At 51.1% G+C, this 22,210-nt stretch overlaps 2 protein-coding genes across 6 annotated transcripts in view; both read left to right on the top strand.

Moving 5' to 3' along the window:
• The window catches only part of RPL27A (ribosomal protein L27a), a 1,008,958-nt gene that overhangs the window by 382,125 nt on the left and 604,623 nt on the right, over window positions 1-22,210 (top strand). The gene's annotated exons all lie outside the window — the stretch shown is intronic.
• Window positions 1-22,210, top strand: part of TUB (TUB bipartite transcription factor) — an 87,637-nt gene that overhangs the window by 50,315 nt on the left and 15,112 nt on the right. For 2 of the 3 annotated variants that reach the window (XM_050756192.1, XM_050756191.1), the window contains 2 exons: window positions 21,032-21,083; window positions 21,508-21,670. In XM_050756192.1, the coding sequence (XP_050612149.1) occupies window positions 21,032-21,083; window positions 21,508-21,670 (215 nt within the window). Of the gene's footprint in view, window positions 1-12,841; window positions 12,971-21,031; window positions 21,084-21,507; window positions 21,671-22,210 lie in introns of those variants that run through there. The other variant, XM_050756193.1, reaches the window with a different exon arrangement.

Below are 22,210 nucleotides of genomic sequence, written 5' to 3'. Positions count from 1 at the left end.
AACCCATGATCTTCACAGGCCAGTGCCCTGTGTTAGTCATCTCTGGATCCCCGTGGCTGATGGGGCTGGGTGCAGTGAGAGCCTCGGTACTGAAATGAACAGACCCGGCCTACGAGGTCATTCTGCGATTTGGGGCAGGAAAGATCTGAGTTTCTTTCTGCACTTCCATCGAGTCCTGCTGTAGAAACCACAAATGGGGAATGATCGTTGAATCCCAGAAGGCTGAGCAGGAAGGGCTGCTGCAGGTCATTTGTGTTAATTCTTTATCTTTGAAATGTTGGAGTGAGGCCCAGAAATGAGAAAGACGTAGCCCACGATCACTCCGCAGGGAGGAGTTGTGGTTAGAATTCAGACCCCTGGCTTCTAGCCCAGTGTCCTTTCTGCTTTGCTGAACCATTCCATCTTTGCTTTGCTTTTTCTTTACACAAATCACCTCCTACAATAACAACAATTGCTTATGCTGAAAATCAGCCCAGTCTCATACCTCTGCAACCTCTCTTTGTCCCCTTCCAGATAACCACAGGACACTTTATTTTACACTTTTGTCATAATGATTTTATACTCTCATTTTTAAATTTAGTATTATTTGGGGGGGTTGGGTAATTAACCCTAAATTCTTGTAGAGAAATTAAGTGCTTAGAGTATATTTCTGGGTTGCTTATTTTCTTCCATTGAAGTTTCACATGCGATTCCTGTCCATCATCACATTGCTTCAGTTGTTGCCACTGTCTATTTTCATATCTAATGGGATTGGTGCTCCTCTCATTAGCCATTATCAGAATTGTCTTTACTTTTCTTACCTGTTTTGTTTTTGTTTTTTGCTTTTTTTCCCTTCCAGATAATCTATACCTGGGTTATCCAGAGGAATTAGGGGCAGACGAGTAGCTTATCTCAGTCTGCCTTAATCCTGGGCATCCACATAGGTCAGCTGAATTGGGCACTCTTAATTCATGGCTCTGAAAATGGAAAAAAATGGCCATTGATTGAGAGAAATAGGTAAAAAAGAGAGTAGTGGTGGCACCAACGCCCTGACTACCCCAAACTCACTGTTGCCCACTAATCTGCCATCCTGGGATGTGGGGCAGGATGCCCGCACTGTGTGGGCATGCTGTCACGGGATGGTGGAGCTGGCGTTGCTGATCGACACTAGCCAGCAAGTCAACATGACCACATTGGCTTTCTTATCACAGAACCCACGTTCACAAACTATCTTGGGGCTCACCCTCCTTTCCTTAAATCATCACCACAGGGAAGCATAAAAAATCTCTGTACATTATCAAGTTTCAGAATCCCCTTGGAATTTTGCTTCGAACTAAATGAAATCTCACTTAGGAAGAATGTCTTTAAAATAGTCTTCCTATCATACAGAAATACATTAGGAATCTCCATTTCTTCAAGTTCTTTTTATAAATTTCAATTGCATTTTATAATTTTCTTTATATGAATCACAAATCAGTCTCACTGGTATTATTTTAAAACTTTTCATATGTAGTCTTGTACCACTGTAAATGAGATCTTTTTCATTTTCATTTTGCAAATGATAATTTTTTTATAGAAATGTTCTTGGCTATTTTTCCATCTTATTTGGCAACTTTACTGAACTTTCTGATTCTGGGGGTTTTCTTGTTGATTCCCTTACATTTTCTCAGGCCCCGTACAGTAGATCACTTGTAATAATATAAACCATGAGTCCTCCTTTCTAACATAGTAGACTAATGCCTGTTCATCAATGCCCCCCTCAGGAATTTTAAAGAAATACAAGTAGTTGGGGCCTCCTTGGTCCCCACTGAACCATGACTTCAGTCTCAGCCTTAGGGCTTTGGCCTTCCGGTGCAGGGATGGGAGGTGGATTCCAGACCTAAAAGTCTGCAAAGGTAGAGAAAACCTGGCTTCTCTAAAAGCATACCAGTATAGCTGCAGACCAGAAACTTGACTACTTTGTAGGAACTTTTAAAAATTTTGGTCTGTGAGCAAGGGAAGCGAGTGAAGGATTTGAAGCAGCAGGTGCAAGGAGAGATTTGCATTATGAAAAAATCACTCACTGCCATGTGAGAACAGACTGCAGGGGGGCTGGAGGGAAAGGGGGTGCAGATCATTATGTAACCACAGCTAACTCTTACTGCCTGTTTTAAATGGTTTACATATATGAACTATTAAGTCCCCAGGACGGCCCAAGGCATACATGTGGTTCATGGCAGAGCACGTTTGAATTGTTCCTAAGCACTCATCACCTCGACTCTTTTTCACAGAGAGGGTGGGAGGGACTTCAGACCCACTTACGGAGTGCATCCCGAGCTGCCATCTGTCTTCTGGGTGTGTGACTGGGTGAGGGATGGGTCTGTGCTCATCACGCATTTTTCATAGGGGTAAGTCTAGCCTGAGTGTTCTCTATGCTGCTGTCCCAGGGAAGTGGGAGTGGGAGGTGAGAAATGTGTATCCTTTTAATGTAAATTTTCAGATGGGGCCCTTGATAATGGAGCTCCACTGATGTTGAGTGCCTTAGACCTTATCTAATTCAATTCCCTCATCTTATACACTGATACACTGAGGCCAAGAAAATTGGGAGGGCATTTCTCTATGGTCATATAGGAGGCTGGGGACTTAGGCCTAAACTCAGGATTCCTGACATCCAAGACACTAATGGTGTTTTTACATCAAGTGAGAACATGGGCCTACAACATCAGCAAATGTCTGGTCACCTGTAAGGAGCAAGGAGAGTTTTATAAGAGATTTGTGTCCTTCACCAAACTGCTTCAGTTGTCTCTCAGAGCCAGCAGGATGGGGTGGGACACAGTTCAGAATAGGCAGGCTGAGCTGCAGATACGGGGAGCCACAGTACGACAAAGAGAACTGGGGTGTGTTCGGTGCAGGGACCATGTAGCTGGGGCAGAGCAGAGGATGACCTGAGCTAGAGGAACACACAGTGGCCTGAGGCCCCTCCCACTGGGGGGAAGGGAGACCTCTGAAGTTCATCTGAGGGCCAACCCTACTTGCCTGTCTCCAGGGAGACCCCAGAAATCCTCAGAAATGCAAGGGCTGGGACAGGGCCACCTGGCATGAGATGTCCAGCTCAGAATCCCAGGGCCTCGTTCTGCTAAGCTAAGCCCCCATCCTCAGAGCTCCCGCCCATGCCTTCCTCAGGGTGGAGGTACAGGAAGGAGCCACTCTGCAGCAGCAGAGAGGATGGTGACAGCTCAGCAGACACAGAGACATGGAGAGCAGGTGGGCTGTGATTGGACCAGGGGTCAGGAGAGAGACACAGCGAAGCAAAGGATGCAGAGGTGGAAGGAGGCGGAGGTGGGTACTGCCCCGCAGCCCCACCACCCCTGGGCATGATCTCACCTGAGGAAGGCTAGAAGGAGTCTTCGCGCATCACCTCCTCCAGCCAGAGCTCAGCTTGGAGATGTGGAGGGGGAAGGGACCCTCTTCCTTCCTTCCCTTCCTCCCTCCTAGAGCCCAGGCAGGGCAGCAGTGGTGGGACCACCTGTTCTCACCCTCATCTGTGGTGGGCGGCGGAGGCCCCATGGCACAGGCCTGGCGAGGCTGAGTAAATCCTTGCTGCTGTGACCACCCACAGTGCTTCTGCTTCCTTCTGTATAATAGCTCCTCGGGGAGCTGCCAGCAATCAATGAGACAATACAAGTGAGCACTTAGCACAGTGCTGGCCCTGTGTGAGGACTCAGTGAGTGGGAGCTCTAAGTACTAAATGTTGTCCCATCTCCGTGGTACTTTGGACTTCTAGCACAGCATTCACAGACACACGTTCCTTCTCAGTTCAGCTTCACACACTATGTGCAGTAGGCAAGGCATACGTTGTCTCTAATTAACAGATGAGGAAACTGAGGCGAGCCTGGGGAGAGTGGTCTCTGGTCACCCAGTGAGTTAGCAGCACAGAGAGGACAAGCATTCAGCTCCCCTAAGTCTTATGTGTTTTCACGGCTGTGTTTCTTATATAAAATACAAGAATGCTAACACAAAAAACAGTAAAGCAAGAATTCTCACCTTATTTCAGAGTTGAGCAAACTATAATCATCTTCTTTTGTCTCCTAACAGCCCTGCTGTAAAGAGTCAAAATATCAGAGAATGTTTAGTGCTGAAAGGAGACTTAGAGATAATCCCACTCTCTTTCATGAAGCACAGAGAGGGAACATCCTCATTTGAGGTCACACAGTATATTAGCAACTTAGCCAGGACTGGAACCTGGCACTGGCGTTCTTTCCTCTATAGCTGCTGCCTCCATAAGGTCTTGGAACTTTTATTCCCACTTCAGAGTCTGGAAAACTCCAGTCCCATAGCACTACCTTTTAGGACTCTGCTTCCTCAGTGGTGGCTCTAGAGTCTGATATTTAAGAATCAGCAGCAGCAAAAGGGAAGGGCCATGGAGCAAAAAGATGGTGTGTTGGGAGTAATAAACTTTTCAAATAGTTTAAATTGCATTTCAGGGACTGATTCCTCTTGCTGGAGAGATTGGTTTGTGAATTCAGAATAAGATTGTTTAATATGCATTTCACATTTTAAATAATCATGGTTTTCTTAGAGCAGGGAGAAAAACAGGTCAAAAATACAAACTCATAGGCTTTTCTGAAAGGTTACAAAATAAAATGTTCTTTGCTGGAGGATATAAAGGAAATGGCTCTCTGTTTGACAAAGGAGAGGGCTCTGCTAGATAAATCCTGCATTTTTGAATAAATGAAAGCTCTCTTTGTCTCTTCCTGATCAGCTTAATTCCTTGTTGCCTATCTGCAAATCCAATAATGCTGGTGAAACAAACCCCTCCTGGAGGCTGAGCACAGGGGCCTGAGCACTCAGCCTCAGAACCACTCTTTCTATTTATAATCTCAGCCTCTGCTCCCCAGACTTAGATGCCCCATGGGCAAGTGGGCAAGAGGACTTGCTGGGAACAGAAGCTTCCCCAGATCAGGGACACTGTCCTCCAGCCCTGGGTCTCCCTGCCTAGGAAGCACTCAGCAAATGCCTCAGAATAGGTAAAGAACAGATAGTACAGTTCAGCATCCTTCCTGCACTTCCTCTGCTCCCTTCCAAGATAAATAACCAGGCTAAGAATTGCAGGTGTTTCTTGCAGCCACTTGGCTTTCATCTTAGTGACACACCATATGACACTAGGCGACTAAGGATATGTCAACTTGTAAGGCATTACTATATATATAATTTTTTTAACCTAATCTATTTTGCACCAATAGTGTGTGTTTATTGTCTGTCTTCTCCAACATTGGGGGTGAGGATGTTGTCTGTGCTGTTCAGGGGTCACTAGGAGGTCTTAGGGGTCAAAGCTGGAGCTAAGAGGAGGTCCAAACACCTGGAAGAAGTGGCTGTCTGGAATGGAAGATGTGGCCCCTAGGGCGGCAAAGCTGAGACAATGGACTGTGTCCCTCACTCTAGGCAACTTTGTATGAGACCATATATGTGTCGGCTGGTGGGGCTTTTTTATAGAGCATTATACTTGCCTAAAATATTGTATCCCCATCTCATAAGTCCATTACTTTGTCATTAAAAATTCTCTATAAGGCTGGGTGCGATGGCTGACACCTGTAATCCTAGTGCTGTGGGAGGCTGAGGCAGAAGGGTTGTTTGACCGAGGAGTCCAAGACCAGCCTGGGAGACACAGCAATACTCAATCTCTACAAAACATTTTTTAAAATTAGCCAGGTGTGGTGGTTCACACCTGTAGTCCCAGCTACTCTGGAGGCTGAGGCAGGAGGATCACTTGAGCCCAGGAGTACAAGGCTACAGTGAGCTACAATAGCGCCAGTTATACTCCAGTCTGGGTGCAGAGTGAGACCTCATCTCTTTCTTTTTTTTTTCTTTTTTTTGAGACAGAGTCTCGCTCTGTCACCCAGACTGGAGTGCAGTGGGGCAATCTTGGCTCACTACAACCTCTACCTCCTGGTTTCAAGTGATTCTCCTGCCTCAGCCTCCCAAGTAGCTGGGATTACAGATGCCCGCCACCACGCCCAGCTAATTTTTGTAAGTTTAGTAGAGACAGGGTTTGCCATGTTGCCCAGGCTGCTCTTAAATTCCTGGCCTCATGTGATCCACCCACCTCAGCCTCCCAAAGTGCTGAGATTACAGGCGGAAGCCACCGTGCGAGGCCGACCCTGTCTCTTAAAGACAAAAATTCCCCATAAAGGATGCTTAGTGATCCATCCTGTGAACATTGAATTATTTACTTAACGGAGTCCTAATTAATAGACATTTTGTTTATCTTCCCCCAACCAATTTCCCCTGTTAGCAATAAAGTTTCCATCAGTATCTTTGTATATAAACTGTTGACTTCATTTTCAAACTCCTTTGACTGGTTTTCTAGAACAGGAATTAATGAGTCAAAGGGCTAAGGCGCCCATCATCTGGTTTTCTCTGGAGGAAGGTAGTTCTCTGGACTCTACAACACTCATCTGCCTGAATCTGAATTTGAACTCTATTACTTCTTATCAGTGTGACTTTCAGCAGATTATATATAACCTTTTTGTTGCTTCATCTGTAAAGTGGGGATTATAATAGTACCTACATTGTAGTGTTGCTCTGAGGATTAAATGGGAGAAGTCATGTGTAATTGTTAAGTTGAATAGGCATAGGCATGACTCATGAGATGTAATCATAAAGCAAACTTTATTTTTGTCCCCCACAGTCTCTTTAAATTTATTCTGTAGGGCTCTTTTCCCTTCTAAAATTATATTAAATTTAGGGTAAGTCCCATGACTTTTCTGGCCAGTTTCAGGTAACCAGAGGTTGTCTTGTCAGTAATTAATGCATCCTGTCTGTTGTAATAAAAAAAAAATCTTGAAACATCAGAGTTACACCATCTCTTTCCCAGCACAGTCTGCTGTAGGCCAGCTGCCTGAGGGGAGCTTGGACATGACAGTCCTGACCCTTTCCAGGGTCCAAGGTGGAGCGGGAGGGAGGTAGGAGACAAGATGGGCGGGAAAGGTCTTGAATGACTGTACTCTGATGAGTTGGTGTCCTGTTGTTCTCTGGGCCCTCTCTCCCACTGGGGTGTTTTTGCAGGTTGGTGGAGACCACCCCATCGCTGGAGTCTCATCCTGCACCTCCCTTGATGAGGGTGATACTTTCTCCCCATAGCCAATCCTATGGTTTCTTTCTCAGGCTCTGGGAAACCCGGTCTCCCTCGGTGTCACTTCCTCCCTTGGAGGAGCCCTCTTGGCCTGGATCTAAGACAGTCACATCTGGCTCTCTTGCTGGGTCCCACCTTTGTCCACAAGAGACACTCACGTGTGCTTTGCCCTGCAAACCAGGGAGCACAGGCTGATCCCGAAGCAGCAGCACTCTTGCTGCTCTTTGGATTTGTCCACTGTGGCACCAAGACCATTGTGGCCACATATCAACTGACTTAGGGGTTTCCTCAAGGCCCCACTCTGTGGCTTTGAGGTGAAGATGATAGCACCCTGCACCCCTCCCATGTATTAGGGATCATTTGACCCCAAAGGCTCTCTCTGAAATTCATTCTAAACCTCCAACAACCCTTTTTTCAACCTCTCTCCCGTTTTGTATATATTAGCGATGGGTGTCAGCTAACGGCATGGATCCAGGTTTTCGCCACCTCTTTTCCAAGAGGTGTATCCCACTTCACTTTGGAATGTGGTATCTGTTCATTTGGACCCCCAAGTGGAGCCTAGACTGGAAGCATCCCATCTCATCCTCCCATTGCCATATTTGTCTTTATGAAACACACAGAGGAGCACCTGGCATAGAGCATGCACTCAACAAATGATAGCTGTGTATGATCCAGGCTCACAGGCTCTCTAGTTACATTTACCTCATAACCATTCGATCTGGTTTTATTCCTATTACTTTGTTTTATGCCCTATGCGTTCTATGTTTCCTACAGATTATGCTTTTGTGTATTTGTGTGTGTGGAAATGATTTGCTATTATTTTCAGCAGTGATTTGGAAAATAGACATTGCTTTTAATTTTACTAGTGGTTGACCTACTTTTTTTTCAGACATTGTAAGCCTGTTTATCTCAATCATCAGCAGTAGTGCAATGGTCTTTGTGCATTCTGCAGTTATTTAAATGGGAATTACAGAGGGCTTTATCTGGCCACCCATACTTATGCTACCATCTTGCCATGATGTCTACCCACAGCTTCAAAATGGCTGTTTTACCCTGTTTTAGGGCTGGCTCATCTTTGTCCTGGACTTTACTCATAGCTGTCTAGCAGTTTTCCATACCACTAGCCTTGTCTCCCTCAATCCTCCATTCTGCTCCCAATTATTTCTTTCTAAAGGTTAAATCTGGGCAGATTATTCTTGGCTTAAAACCCTCTAGTGGTCCCCCATTGGGAACCACATCCTTAGAATAGAGTCTATAGGATTTTTCCAAGCTATAGGATAATTGTAAACACCCTAGCTTGATGTTCAGGATGACATATGATCTGGCCCTGCCTTAACTTTCTAGGCCCATTTCCTCCCACACCGAACCATTCACCTATTGGTTGAATGCTGCCATGCTGGTTTGCACCTTGGTTTTCGAGTGCATTGGGCATGTACTCTCATGTCTCCATATCTTTGCTCATGTCATCCTCTCTGTCTGTAAGGCCCTTTGGTAAAAGACCCTAGGACAGTGTCTGCTCAATTGTAGAATCTCAGTAACTGTTAAGTTTCCCCCTTCCTTTGTTATCAGCTTATCAAAATCCTATTCATCTTTCAGGGCCCAGCACAACCATCATCCTTTTCTACTCTTGGGAAGGCTTATCCTAACCTGACCTCCCCTCTTCTAGGGACTTTCATTGACTGCCTCTTTTCTGTGTCCCCTCACCCTCAGCACGTTGTATACCTGTGTTGTAACACCAACACCTTAATGTGGGGTACAGTTATTATTTCTTCCTATCTCCTTTGCCAGACTGAAAGCTCCCTGAGAGCAGCCATGCACCTGACCCCCACTAAGGCCACTGCAGCCCTGCATCAGCCTTCGAGGGGCTAGTTGATGTTTGATTGATTTGAATTGGCTTCCTCAGACTGCAAGGTCACAATGCCAAGCCACCAGGCAGGACTCAATCTGAATGGATATAATTTATCATTCATATCCCTTTGCTTCCAAAATTGACTAGAGATGGCCCACATTCAATAAAAAGTCACATTAAGTATAGCACATATAAGACTCCACATAGGTGGCTAAGTGCCAAAATGCTAACCTTCTTCCCTGGGTGAGCTGATCCTGCTGAGGCAGGGCGGGCGGGGGAGGGGGGTGGTGGCCCTGGGATCCTCAAGCTAAGGTGGCAGATGCGAGGGTCTCTGTTGGGCCACTTCACTCCCCATGCATTCCTTCACTCCCCCTCACAAACATTTCATCACCACATTTGAAAATGCCTAAAATGCAAACAGGATGATTTAAATTCATAGCAAATATCTTACCCTTGCAGGATTTGGGCAGGTGGTGAGGGAGGCATGTTGGGATTGCTGTGTGGTGGTGTTTCAGTCGAGATAACCTTGCTCCTGGGGCTAAATTTGAAAAGCTTATGCCCTTCTTCAAGGGTCACTGTTATAGTGCAGTTGTAAAAATATAACTTTAACCGTGGCCTAGTATAATATTCATTATGTGACTTTCTGGAGTAGCTTTTGGATAGAAGCCAAGGGCATAAACTTAAAATGTCAACCACGGAAGCCATTTGAGTGGAAAAACCCATCATGCATTCTGAGTTGAATGTTAACACTCATGCACTCCATAGAACTCGAAGAAGCACACACATCATTCCCTTGCACGCGTACCATCCAACAAATGGTCTTGTGCAGTGCTGTTCAGACTGCAGAGCCATCTCTCACACACATACACACACTTCTGCATACACTGAAACAGTCCCACTGCCCCCAACTTCCCATGCACACACATTCATGCATACACTGGCACACAGTCCCACTGGCTTTCACACAACCTATGTGCATACACACATGCACACACATACACACTCATATTCATGTATACACTGGCACTCAGTCCCACTGGCTCCCCCATATCCCATGCACACACATGCAAATGCACACACATACACACTCACACATACTGTGTGCACTGGCACTCAGCTCCCTCACATGTACACACACTCACACTCATGCATACACTGGCGCTTAGTCCCACAGTTCCCCCACATCCCATGTACATATGTAACTTCTGCAGAAAGACACTTGGAAAGCCATCTTATTTCTGCACCTCACTCTGCCTCCAGATTTTGCTCCCTTAGGACAGAGCCTAAACTGTCTATTTAATAGATTCAATTACTCCAGGCTCCTGAGACCTTCCAACTTAATTCTGATTGCTTTAAGGTGTCAGGTAATTTGGGAATAAAGGGAGGAAAACAGCTTCAAATTCTTGAAGGGAAAGTCTTTTAGACTCTAGTTGTCTCTGACATGGTAGCTACTAATTGCAACTCAGGAAGAGGTGGCCTGGAGGGCGGGGCCTCCAGGAGTCAAAGCTTCTGATCTCGAGGCAAGGTTCTGTCCTGAAGAACAGAGGCCTCTGGGCAATGCTTTGCTGCTCCATTGCGGTCTCCAGGGTAGGGACCAATCTCTGCTGCCCTTCCTGGGAGGCCAACAAAGTCCAGGCCAAGCGTCCCAGCAGGCAACAAAACAACCCTGCTTTCTGCATTCTGCACCCCACTCCCAGGTGTTTTATTTTGTCTGCTTTCTGTCCCCAGTGACAGTGATAGCTCTTGGAAGTTGATAAATGATAAATAATCAAAGGTCACAGTGTTCAGACAGCATCAATGTTGTCCCAGACAGAGATGGGTCTGACTTGTCCTGAGCTCCAGAAGCCTGGAGAGAGAGGCTGCGTGTGTGTGTGTGTGTGTGTGCATGTGTGTAGGTATGTGTGTGTGTACACTGCATGAACTGTGATAGGCCGAAAGGAGATTGAGGGTAAGTGCTGTAGACCTAGACCTTTTGTGTGTGAATGCTAGCTTCATCATTGACCAGCTGTGTGACTTTGGGTAAGATCCTTGCCTTCTCTGTAACTCAGTTCCTTTGCTGTAAAATGGGTATGATAATGGTGCCTACCTTCTAGGGTGGCTGTGAGGATTAAACGAATTATAATATGTATGTAGCACCTAACACAGCTCCTGACGCCCAGCAAATCCAAATATAGTGGTTACTGTGTTTTTTATATATATATATATATATTTTTTTTTTTTTTTTTTGAGACGGAGCCTCGCTCTGTCGCCCAAGCTGGAGTGCAGTGGTGCGATCTTGGCTCACTGCAAGCTCTGCCTTCTGGGTTCACGCAATTCTCTTGCCTCAGCCTCCCCAGTAGCTGGGACTACAGGTGCCTGGCACCACGCCCAGCTAATTTTTTGTAGTTTTAGTAGAGACAGGGTTTCACCGTGGTCTCGATCTCCTGACCTCGTGATCCGCCCGCCTCGACCTCCCAAAGTGCTGGGATTACAGGCGTGAGTCACTGCGCCCGGCTGTGTTTTATAATTATTTTGGGCAAGAGAAGGCAAGGCTGAAGGGCTGGGAGAGTCCTGGGGTGGGGGTCTGCCTGTGGCCCCAGGGCAGCAGGATGAGCCCCCTCGCTCAACCCACTTGGTTGTTCTCACATTCTCTGCGGGGCAGTCCTGACCGCCTGTTTATCATCAGAAGATCCCCGCAGAACACTCTTATGGCGCAGATGGTGGGGCAGAATCCAGGATGCACATGAGGACGCCCACGGGGCGTATGGGGGCTGTGCCCCTCCGCAGACCTCTCCCTGATCACCTGCTCCACACGCAGGCCCTGGTGACCCCTCAACCTGCTGCTCCTTGCTTCCGCTCGCCCTGCTGTGGGTCCTCTACCTTCTCAGTGTGCCATGCCTTGCATTCAAGCTGGTCCCAGTCACAGCCAGGACTTCCTCAGCGCGCAGAGACTTTCAGACGATCTTTGTAGAGTTTTTTGCCTCCGGTTAACTGCGCCCCCTAGGAAGGGCTTTGGAGTACACAGATCACAGAACAGTTTCAGCTCCACCACTTCCTAGCTTTACGGCCTTGGGCATCTCAGCATTCCTATTCTCTGGGTTATAGGGATAAGGTGTTTGTCTCTCAAGGCTACTGTGGAGATTACATATTAGAAATTTGCAAGGGCTGGGAATGCAATAGACAGTAAATGCTCCCCTTCCCTTGACGCTATAGCTTAGATGGGAGGGAGCTGCTGCTGAGGAAACACCTCCTTAACCCAAAGACAGAGGGTTACCCAGGCGCGGGTGTGGGAACTCGGAGGTGGGGGTGGGGGAAGGTCAACCTCCACGCTTCGGCCCGGAGGGTCCCCGCCTCTTCCTGCACGACTGGATTCCTCCTCCATCCCCGCCCCGGGCCAGGTCCCTGTCCCCACCAAATCCGCGCATTGGTTTCCCATCCCATAGCGGAGATAGGTAGGGCAGGTACATAGGGAGGTGCTCGAATGATCCCCGTTTCACAGAAGACGAAACTGAGGCTGGGAGGCCTGGGGACTGGCTGCAGCGCCGCCGTTAGCCGAAGGTGGGCGCTGGCGCGGTCACGTGCACGGTGCGTGGATCGCGGCGATTTCGCGGGAGGGGGCAAGGCCGCTCCGCAGGCCCAGAGCCGGCCGGGGGGTGGGGTCTCCGAGGGCGGGGCGGGGCGAGGGAGAAGGGGCGGGCGGTCGGTCGCTGCCAAGCAGTGCTCCCGCCTTGGCGCCAGAGGGGCGCGGGACGGTGCGGTTGGCCTCCCCGCCTCCACGCGCGCGCACGCCCCGCGCACTCCCGCCGCTTCGCCCATCTCGCCGCGCCGCGCAGGCAGCCGCTCGCAGAGCCAGCAGCCCGGGCCCTGGCTTGCAGCGCGGGCCTCGGCGGGGCCCAACGCCCCGGCCCGGGAGGATGCGGCCCGGGGCGGCCCGGGAGCTGAGCAGGGCCCCCGCGCCGGCCCCACCGGGCCCCTGCCTCCAGAGCCGCAGCCACCGCCCCGCCCCCGAGAGACATGACTTCCAAGCCGCATTCCGACTGGATTCCCTACAGGTACGCGGGCGCCGGGCTGGGGCGCCCACCACCCCCGACTCGGGACGTGAGCTGGCCCAGGATACGCGGCCGGGGCGCAGGGCACCGCTGCCCTCCCCACCTATCCCAGCACTGGGGCGCGGGTTGGAGTCGCTTGTCTTTCCTCCCTCAACTTTGAGGGCCCCTGCGGACTGATCCCGCCTGCCCCGCTCCACCCGCTTATCTTCCAGGGTTGCTGGAAGGGGCCTGTGTGGGCCTTGTTGGGTCAGGCAGCACCATGTGGCCGCCTGCGGAGGGAGCCCACACTGCTCTGAGCCCCCTCCTAGGCCCAGCACCCCAGTCACACGCCTGTGTTGGGTGCGCGCACACGCTCATACATCTGCACGCATGCACCCACAGGACGTCCGAGCTTTGGGCCAAAGACGCTCCTGCTGGTCCGTTCACACTCTCAAAGCATGGATCCGTGAAGACAGTTATTCTGAACCAAGACCACACCAGTGGTCATATGGACATGCACCCGTATATTCTACACACAAGAATTCTTGGGCTCACAAAGACACATGCCTGCATATCTGTGCGTGTCCACCTGCTGTATCTGGAGAATAACTGACACCTGCTTCTCACTCAGAAGTGCTACTCAGTCCTTTTCAGACACTGAATAATCTACTTGCTAGCAGGTCTATACCTAGACACGCACCAGCTCACAGTACATAGAACTGCCCTCACATGCACAAAAGCACTCAAGAATCCAGGCACATGCAGGGAAGCCCATCACTTTTTGCTGCCAGGCACTGTGGTCTATCTCAAGGATGACTGGACTTTCCCACTTGCGTGGGAAGGGGGCAGGAAGGTGGTCTCTGGGGGCCCCTCACAGGTGCAGGCCTTTCCCTATCCACTCTACTCCATTCTCTCTATTACCAGGGAAAGGAGCTCATCGCCATGGTAGCGCCAGATTCTTGGCCACCCATTGGCTCCTTGGTTGCCATGGGCTACGGGGCTGTCTCTAGGCCTCCTAGAGGGACGTGTGTAAAAAGGGTGCTGGACTCCTAAGGCCTACTGTGTTATTGGGGACCCAGGTGCACGTGCTAGCGGACGGCAGGATCAGATCCTCAGGACCCGCCTTGTAACACAGCCTGCTCTCTGTTAGAGCCTCATACCAGTCACTGACAGAAAGTAGTTCTGACAGGGCTCTTCTCTGAGTCTGTCCAGACAGCGTCCCAAATAGAAACTAGCTGAAACCGCCCAAGGCTTGTTAAAAGCAGATCCTTCTGAAAACAGGCACGTGGCTTGGGAACTCAGGGTTTCTCTTGAGAATTTTTACCTCTAATCTCAGCTCCTGTGGGGGATTCAGGGGTTTCCAGGTTATTTTGTGTCTCTCCCCACCACCACCAGCAACACACACACGTGCCCACATGCAAGTCACCCATAGGATCTCCTGCAGACACATGTAGTCACACTTCAGTCTCACACGGATCAGGGAGCTGTTTCCATCATGGAACCAGGGACTGGGGCTGCGCTAACTCAGGAGAGCTGCTGCCCCGGACAGACTTCCATGCTGGGGCACAGGTAGTTTCTGGAGGATCCTGGCCTTTCTTGGCACATGTGGGCTGAGGACCTTCTAGAAGACAGTGCAACCCCACAGAGTGTCATCAACCTTTTTCTAGCCACGCGGCAGAGGTGCCTGGGCAGGGCCTGTGGGCTGAGTGGACTCCAGTGCTGTGGCAGTACCTGTGTGTGGGGGTCCAGATGGCGGGGTGGTGGCCATGGACTGAGGAGGGTGGGAGGGGCAACACTTGTGACTGTGGAGATGATGGCGTATTTAGGATCTGGCAAACTGGAGGTGGGCCAGGCCAAGACATGGTTCTAGGAAGCTTCTCCCAGGGAGCCAGGGACTAAAGCAACTTGTAGAGAGTGTGCAGGGGTCTTAAAGAAAATCTGCCTCAAACGGAATGGCTTAAGCCTATTCCTGGGAAAGGTGGCCCAGGAAGGTAGAATTGTCTCTAGGAAATGACTCTGTTCTAGCAAGTGCCTAGGGCCCTGGCATCCTTCAAGGAGTGATTTGGCACTTGCCCCAGCCCAGGTCCAACTACTGTCTCCCCTCCACCCCCATGCCTCCAATTCCTTTCCTGGGCCGCAGACTCAGCCCTGAAGCATAGAATTCGGCCTCCCTGGAAGCCTGGCCCCAAGGAGCATCTCGACACCCTTATAGCCCTGCGCTGCTTGCTTTCCCCATGCCTGTCACCCCGCCTCCTCGTTCTATTGTAGAGTGGGGGGTGTGTAGCTGGAGGCAGGCTATGTCAACAGTTGCCAGGATCCCCCCTGCCCTGCTGGGGTCTTTCTGGGCACACACTGAGTGTGGGAAAGCACTGGACTTGGGGTGTAGACTTCTGAAATGAGAGACTTGGGCTGAGAGGAGGAGATTCAAATTGCTTCTTGCATTAACTGGGCTGCTGATTGCAGTCAAAGCCACATGCTGTCTGATCACAGAGAAAACTGGGGCAGAAGACAGACAAAGCATTTTACTTGCAGATGGGAGTGGGGGCAGGGAGTGGCACGCATGTGATTTGACTGATGTGAGGTTTCCCTAATGTCACAGCATGTCAGAACTGGTATGTGGCGTTTGGTTTTGGGAGAGAGGTGTTGGCTGGCTTCTTGCTAGTTCTGCTGGTGAGGATTTTACTCCCTCTCTAATGGTTACACCTTGCATTCCCTGGGCCCAGCTTATTTTCTTTAGAGAAATGATAGTTGGTGATAATCTTCTTATGGGTAATTTTGGCTCAGTGTATAATGATCATGGATTAATCTCACATTCTGACTTCAAAGGGAGCCATTGAGTTTATAAAGTTTAACAATTGGAATGTTTTTCTTTTGTTTCTTTCTATTAGTACTAATAATTTCTAATTCTGCCAGTTTCTCTTTACCTGTGTTCTTGAGGAATATTAAATGCCCTTAGTACATTGACAGCCTTTGATAAGTTGGAAGTGGAGCGGCGAGAGTCAGGAAGGACTAAGGCCCACGGCATACTGGAGGACCATGCTGGGTGCGATTGGGGTGGCCCTGTCCTCGGTGCCCTTGTCTTCATGGTCCTGAGGCCATTGCCTGGTGTTTCTCTCACTTGGTCACGAACTAATTGAGAGCAGGGAACTTATCAGGTTCCTGGTTGTGTCTGCAGCACAGACAAGACGTCCACTTCTTTGAATCAAAGTGGCATCCCCGGATAGCCTCTAGGGCTTCCTTGGCTTTCCCAGCCCCATACCTGGGTTCAAAGCACACCTGAGGGATACAGTACTCTCGCACCACCATGGGGCCTCCTGTAGCACTGCTTGAAAAGCACACTGTAGGTCACAGAAAGAGAATCTCAGGCTGGAAGAGCCCTTACAGGTCATTTAGTTCTCAGTGTGGATGCTCCCTATGGCATCCCTGCCACACGGCCTCCGATCAGATGGCTGTGACTTTTAAGTTCTTCCTTAGGTTGAACCTAAGCAAGTCTCTGGGTTTCCCCTCCTCCTGGCCCTTGTTAGGATCCTCCCACCACTTCCTCACTTTGTTTTCTAGGGAGTAATGGGACTCCTGACTCCTTCAGTTCTGCTGCTAGGTTCGGCCTCTGAAGTGCCCTGGGCACTTGGACCCACCACTTCACTTCTGGTGACAGTCTTATAACAACTCCCTGATTTTCTTGTTCTTTAGAGATCACCAGCTGTGGCTCATGGTCGCATTTGCATGGCTGAGCATTAGAATCATCCATGGCACTTGCTTTTACAAAGAGAGAGAGGAGTGGGTTGATTCTGGGGGATGTTGCTCAGCAGTTCTGAATGACCGAGTCAGGGCTTAGTCCCTCCAGCAGTTTGAATGCACCTGGTAAATTTGGGAACTGCTGGCTGGAATAGAGATGGTGCATCTTGGGAGGGTGGAACTCCTGTGAGCAGTGTGGTCCTCTCCCTTCTGGAGCCACGCTGGTTCCCACTGTATCCCAGTAAGTTGCCAGGCAACAGAAGCCACAGATCTGGACTTTCCGAGGGTCCGGCATTGGGCACAGGGTTGTAGCCAGCTGCCCTGGCGGCCTTTCCTCTCCTGACAGCCCACATCTCTGATTTCCTGGGTCCAGCAGGGGTAGCTTCCACTGTGACTGAGGGGAAAGAATGAGGGCAGGAAGAGGGGAGGGTGAAGTGAACATGGGAAGTGTGTCCAGAGGGTTGGGTCTGTCCCTAGATTCCCTGACCCTTGGGCCTCTGGTTAGCGCTGGTGGAGTAGCTGGAGCCTGTAAGGTAGAGTCTACGAAGAGAGGGAGGGAAACAGGCTAGAGGATGTTGGCCGTGTGTGCTTTTCCAGGGCACAGAATTGTCCTTGTGTCCCTGCCCCCTGTTGTCAATCGTGGTTGACTGCTCCGTTATCTGTGGGGTGCCTTGGGGGAAGTGAGTGGATGTAGAGGGGCGGGCTCCCTCAGAGGTGAAGCTGCTGTCTTGTTGGTGCTGGCCAGAGCGGATGGATTTGTGGACGCTGAAGCCTGGGTTTCTCTGACCCTACTGAGCCAGTGGCTTTTCTGAGCCTCCCTGTTCAGGCCCCCAGCAGGAGGCGCCCGTGATGGAGGAGCCTCCAGGGTCAGCTGAAAGACCTATCCATCAGCGCCCTGTCTCCCGTCTGAGTCTCCTGGCGGGGCTGCAGCTGGCAGCCTGGGCTTGGCAGTTATTCCATAATTGGAGCTGAAGTCATTAAAAAGCCATTACTGTCTCCTTGTGTGGTTATGGTTTAGTGCAGCTAGAACAGTGCCCATCAGAAACAGGCAGGCTGGGGAAGTGTCGGTGAGAAAGGAAGATGCCTTAGGAATGGTGCTGGGGTGGAGATGAGGAGGAAGGGCCATCTGGGTGGGGGTGGAGAAGGGAACTGGGCCTGCTGAGGAAGCCAGGGGAGCTTTTGGTTCTGCTCTTCCTGGAGACAGCCATCATGGTTGCCCTTGGTCTCCACAACAGCTGCTGTTGGCTGGGGATTCTTTGTTATTCACCAGGGGGAGTTGCTGCGCACTTGTCCACTAGGAACACCCACCTGGTACAAGCTCGTCACTGCTAGGTAATCGTGGTCCACCTCGTCCCCTTGCAGCTCTTCTAGAAACACTGCTTTACCAGGAGTCGTGCCCACTGTCAGAGCCTCCCCATTTTAGTAAATTTAGTGTAGACCCTCCTAGCTGGGTCTTGCTCAGCCAGGCACAGGTGGCTTCTCCCCAGTGGCCGCCTCCCAGCTGTGCATGCTCCTTTCCTTCTGTGTGCTTGCAAATGCCTGCCGGTGGGTGAGGTGGTAGGCGGCTCTCTAGGTACTTTGGGGATATCTGTTTCTGGAACCTCTTTTCAGAAGCCTAACCCTTGTGTTCATCCATCTTTCTCTGAAGGCCAGTGGTTAAGTCCTTTCTACGTGTAATCTTACCTGGTAATCAGTGTTACCGAAGCCTGTGGCTCTTTATCATTCTCCCCCATCAGGAAATGGAGGTAGAGGCAGAGGAGGAGAAAGGAATGTTTTCATGGAAAGCAGCCTCCTGCCTCCGGCATAACTGTGCGTAGTCCATGGCAGGGGACGGGGGCCTATGGTAGGGAAACGTGCCCCATGCATGGATGAGAGCATTAGAAGGCGCTGGGCAGTGAGGCCACTATAGCTGCAAATACCTTTTGTCATTGAGCAGCTGCTGTGACCCAGCATTTCCGGAGGTGGCATTGCTGATGTGAGTCTCACCTCTCAGCTGGATGTCCCCTTTTCTAAATGACTCTCGATGTGAGCGTCAGCACCATGGAAGGCATCTTCTTTGTCTTGCTCAGCCAAGCCCAGGGCTGGGGATGGCCCAGGTGACTGCCCCGTCCCTGCCCTCTGAAAGTGTGAGTGGCTTGCGACTACCTAGAAAGCTGTGGAATGGCCCCTCCTGCTGGCACAAAGGGAAGCCAGCACTGTCTTGTGGAGGTTGCACAGGGGCCAGGCCACTGGCTCAGGACAGTGGGGTTTATAGCTGCCCTGTGCCCAGGCACAGAGCTTGGCAAGTGGAGCACAGTTAGATTCCAGATCCTGTTGCTTCTGTCAGCCAGGGGCCATTGTACAGAGCTTAGACTGCATTTTTCATGTGTGTGCTGAAAGTTGTGATGCGTATGCACTGCGCGTGTGGCTGACCATGGGGGACACTGGTGTCCGGGTCTGACCCTTTCAAGTCCATCTGTGGGCAAATGCTTTGACTTTGCTTATTCAGTCAGGCTGTTGGCTTGAGCTGTAGAGACAGGGGAGGGTTGTAGCCTCTCAGGCCTGGTAGGGCCCTGAGGCATTTTGTGCCCTGGTCCTGAACCCTTTCTTCAGAAGTCTTCACTGCAGTCCTCCAGCCTGGGTGCGTGCCTTCCGCGATGGGATGCCCACCCTTTCAGCCAGCAGGAATATTTAGAGACCTGGTTGCATCCTGTGGTCCTGGCAATGCCTTCGGGGAGCCCCAAATGCAGCTGTGCCCTCTTAGGCAGATGGGCTGTTTCAGGAAGACCGAGGCCTGGAAGTATGGCTCTTGAGCAGTGTTTTCTCCTGTGCTCTGGCAGCTGAGGGTTTGGTGAATGAGGCTGTTCTGCACAGCCCCAGATCACAGTTGGGGTTCCTCAGGCATGCAGAGCAGCCCGTGGGTACCAGGAAAGGCCTTCCCAGCTGTCAAGTAGGCAGGACAGCTTCTAGTTAAAAACGTGCATAGTCCTCATAGATGGTGGCCAAGGTGGTGGGTGGTGGGCAGTCTGATATGGGGGCTTCCTTCTACCCTCTGACTGGCTCCCTTGGAGATGTAAGTAGTTTAAGGCTCATGTAGGTCAATGAATGTTCCAGCTAGAAAGGGCTAGCCATCAGGAGGAGGTGAAAGTGACTTCACTTTGTCCTCAGGGTGATGTGACCTCATGTTTCACCCTTAAACGCACACTGCACTCACCTTCCCACAAGCACACCCACTTCTTCACAGGTGTCTGCATGCATGTGTGCACACACACGAGATATTCACACACTTCCTTATGGCCTCGCACAAACCTGATGCACTCGGGCATGCCTGTGCAGGCACCCGCACACAGTATGGTTCGGGGGCAGCTTCAGAATAACTGGGCCAGGGCCGCCTGGGGCTTCCCAGAGCTCAGATCCTCAGGCTCCAACCTCACCCCATGCAGCTGCCCACACCTTGGCCTTTGTAGCATTTGGGCCTAGGTCTCATGCATGTGTCTCTGGCTAGCCAAAAGCCAAGTGGTTTGAGTTACCAGCTCCCTACTTGTGCCCTGACTTCCTCAGAGGCACGGCCAGTCTGGGTGAGATGAGGCTCCCTGTCCCAAGACTTGTGGGGCTCAAGGATTGGATGTCCCCCGGGCTGCCTGTGCCATGTCTACAGCCTGGGAAGGACCTGGTGGCTGGTTGCTGGGCTGTACGGTGATGTGTTGTGTCCACCCTGCAGACAACTCTGTGTGGCCCAAGCCCTGTACACTGAGGGACTGGTTAGTCTCTTAGCTTCATTCTCTCAAATGAGAAGGAGGACCCTCTGCCCTCTTTAAGTGGGGAAGGGGAGTAGACAAAGTCAGCACTCTTTTCTGCCCACTTGGAAAGCTAGGAGTTTGCTTTGAATGGATGGGGAAAGGGTCTGTCCCAGAGGACCGCAGCCTCCTCTAGAATGGTGGAAAGGAGGGGAAAGGCTGGGGCTGGTGAGATCCCAGTAGGCAGCTGGAGGGAGCAGCCCCTGGGTTTGTCTGAAGCCTGGCCTTGGACCTGGCTTGTTGCTGGGATGCCTCTGGATAGTTTTCCTGGATCTCAGTCAGGCTTGGCCCTGCTCAGGGATCTGAGGGGAGGGTCTCATCCAGTACTTACTGGGGTGTGCTTGGGGAAACAGGGGTTCTAGCAGGATTCCAAAGTGGCAGCTCAAGCCTTTTTGGTTCAAGCTGGTTTCAAGATGGCAGGCTCCACCCTTCCTCCTTCTACCATGTGGGCTCACTGAGTCCCAGAAGCCATGATGGGATGGGTTTAAAGAGCCCAGATATGCTGGGGTTGGGCTCTGGGATATATCCTGGCACCTCATGGGCAAGCCCTCAAAACCCTTCTTTTGCTCCGCAGTGTCTTAGATGATGAGGGCAGAAACCTGAGGCAGCAGAAGCTTGACCGGCAGGTGAGCAGGCCTGGGGCTGGGTGGAAGGGAAGAGTCTGGGCTGGGATCTCCGAGGGCAGAGGGGCAGGGCTGTCCATCTTCCCTGGATGATCCCGTCTGACTGGGGAATGGGATTCCCATGTGGAAGAAGAGAGGTGCACTCTCTCCCAGCTCAGCACTAACCCTGCACGGCACATGGGCTTCTACCCCTCAGGCAGCTGGGTGACTGCAGTTGGAGAGCTGCCTGTGCTGTGATCCTGTCAAGGCAGCCACCTGGACCCTGTTACGCCTCCTTTTCCTGGACCCCAAGTCTTGGGGTTCCAAGGACATGGGGCCTTGGCCCAAGGTGGGCTGTGGACCCACTGAGAACTGGGAGCCCTTCCTTCCTGGTGGAGGCAGTGGGCTGGTGGAGGCAGTGGGTCAGCCAAGCTCTCTGCCTCCATAGCGGGCCCTGCTGGAGCAGAAGCAGAAGAAGAAGCGCCAGGAGCCCCTGATGGTGCAGGCCAATGCAGATGGGCGGCCCCGGAGCCGGCGGGCCCGGCAGTCGGAGGAGCAAGCCCCCCTGGTGGAGTCCTACCTCAGCAGCAGTGGCAGCACCAGCTACCAAGGTATACCTTGCCTGCCGCCCCACATCCTGTCACTGCTTCGGGGAGCCCCTCACTTCCTGCCCACCATGTGGGGCTGGACCTGATGGGGGATGCCCAGGCTGTGTGTGGCTTCTAGCCCAGGCAGGCAGCTGAGTAGGGAGGGCAGAGGGAAGGTGGACCTGTAGCTTTGGGCACCTGCATATGCTCCAGCTGTCACCTCCTGAATCAGGCGCTGAGGCCAGAAGGCTAAACCTTGTATGAAGCCAGGAGTTCAGAAGTCCAAGTTTTGATCTGGAGCATTTCAGTGAGTGCAGGAGGCAGCTTCTAAGAGTAGATGACCTGCTCCACCAGTATTCTGCATCCTGAGAGGAATGCATCTCACTGTCCTGCCCCACACCAACCAGTGTCTCAGCACAAACACCTGTTTCCTTCCCTCTCTGCACCGTGTCTGCCTGGCTTCTGACTTGCAGATCCCTGTCTCTGGCTCACAACTCCTTAAGAGCTGTAGTGACCTGGAGCCTCCAGCTCCCATCCTTAAATGTGCCAGGTCTCCGCAGAGCC

Source organism: Macaca thibetana, chromosome 14 (assembly GCF_024542745.1).
Source record: "Macaca thibetana thibetana isolate TM-01 chromosome 14, ASM2454274v1, whole genome shotgun sequence".
NCBI classification, from domain to species: domain Eukaryota; kingdom Metazoa; phylum Chordata; class Mammalia; order Primates; family Cercopithecidae; genus Macaca; species Macaca thibetana.
Note: the sequence above shows the minus strand (reverse complement) of the source record. Positions and strands in the feature narration are given on the sequence as shown.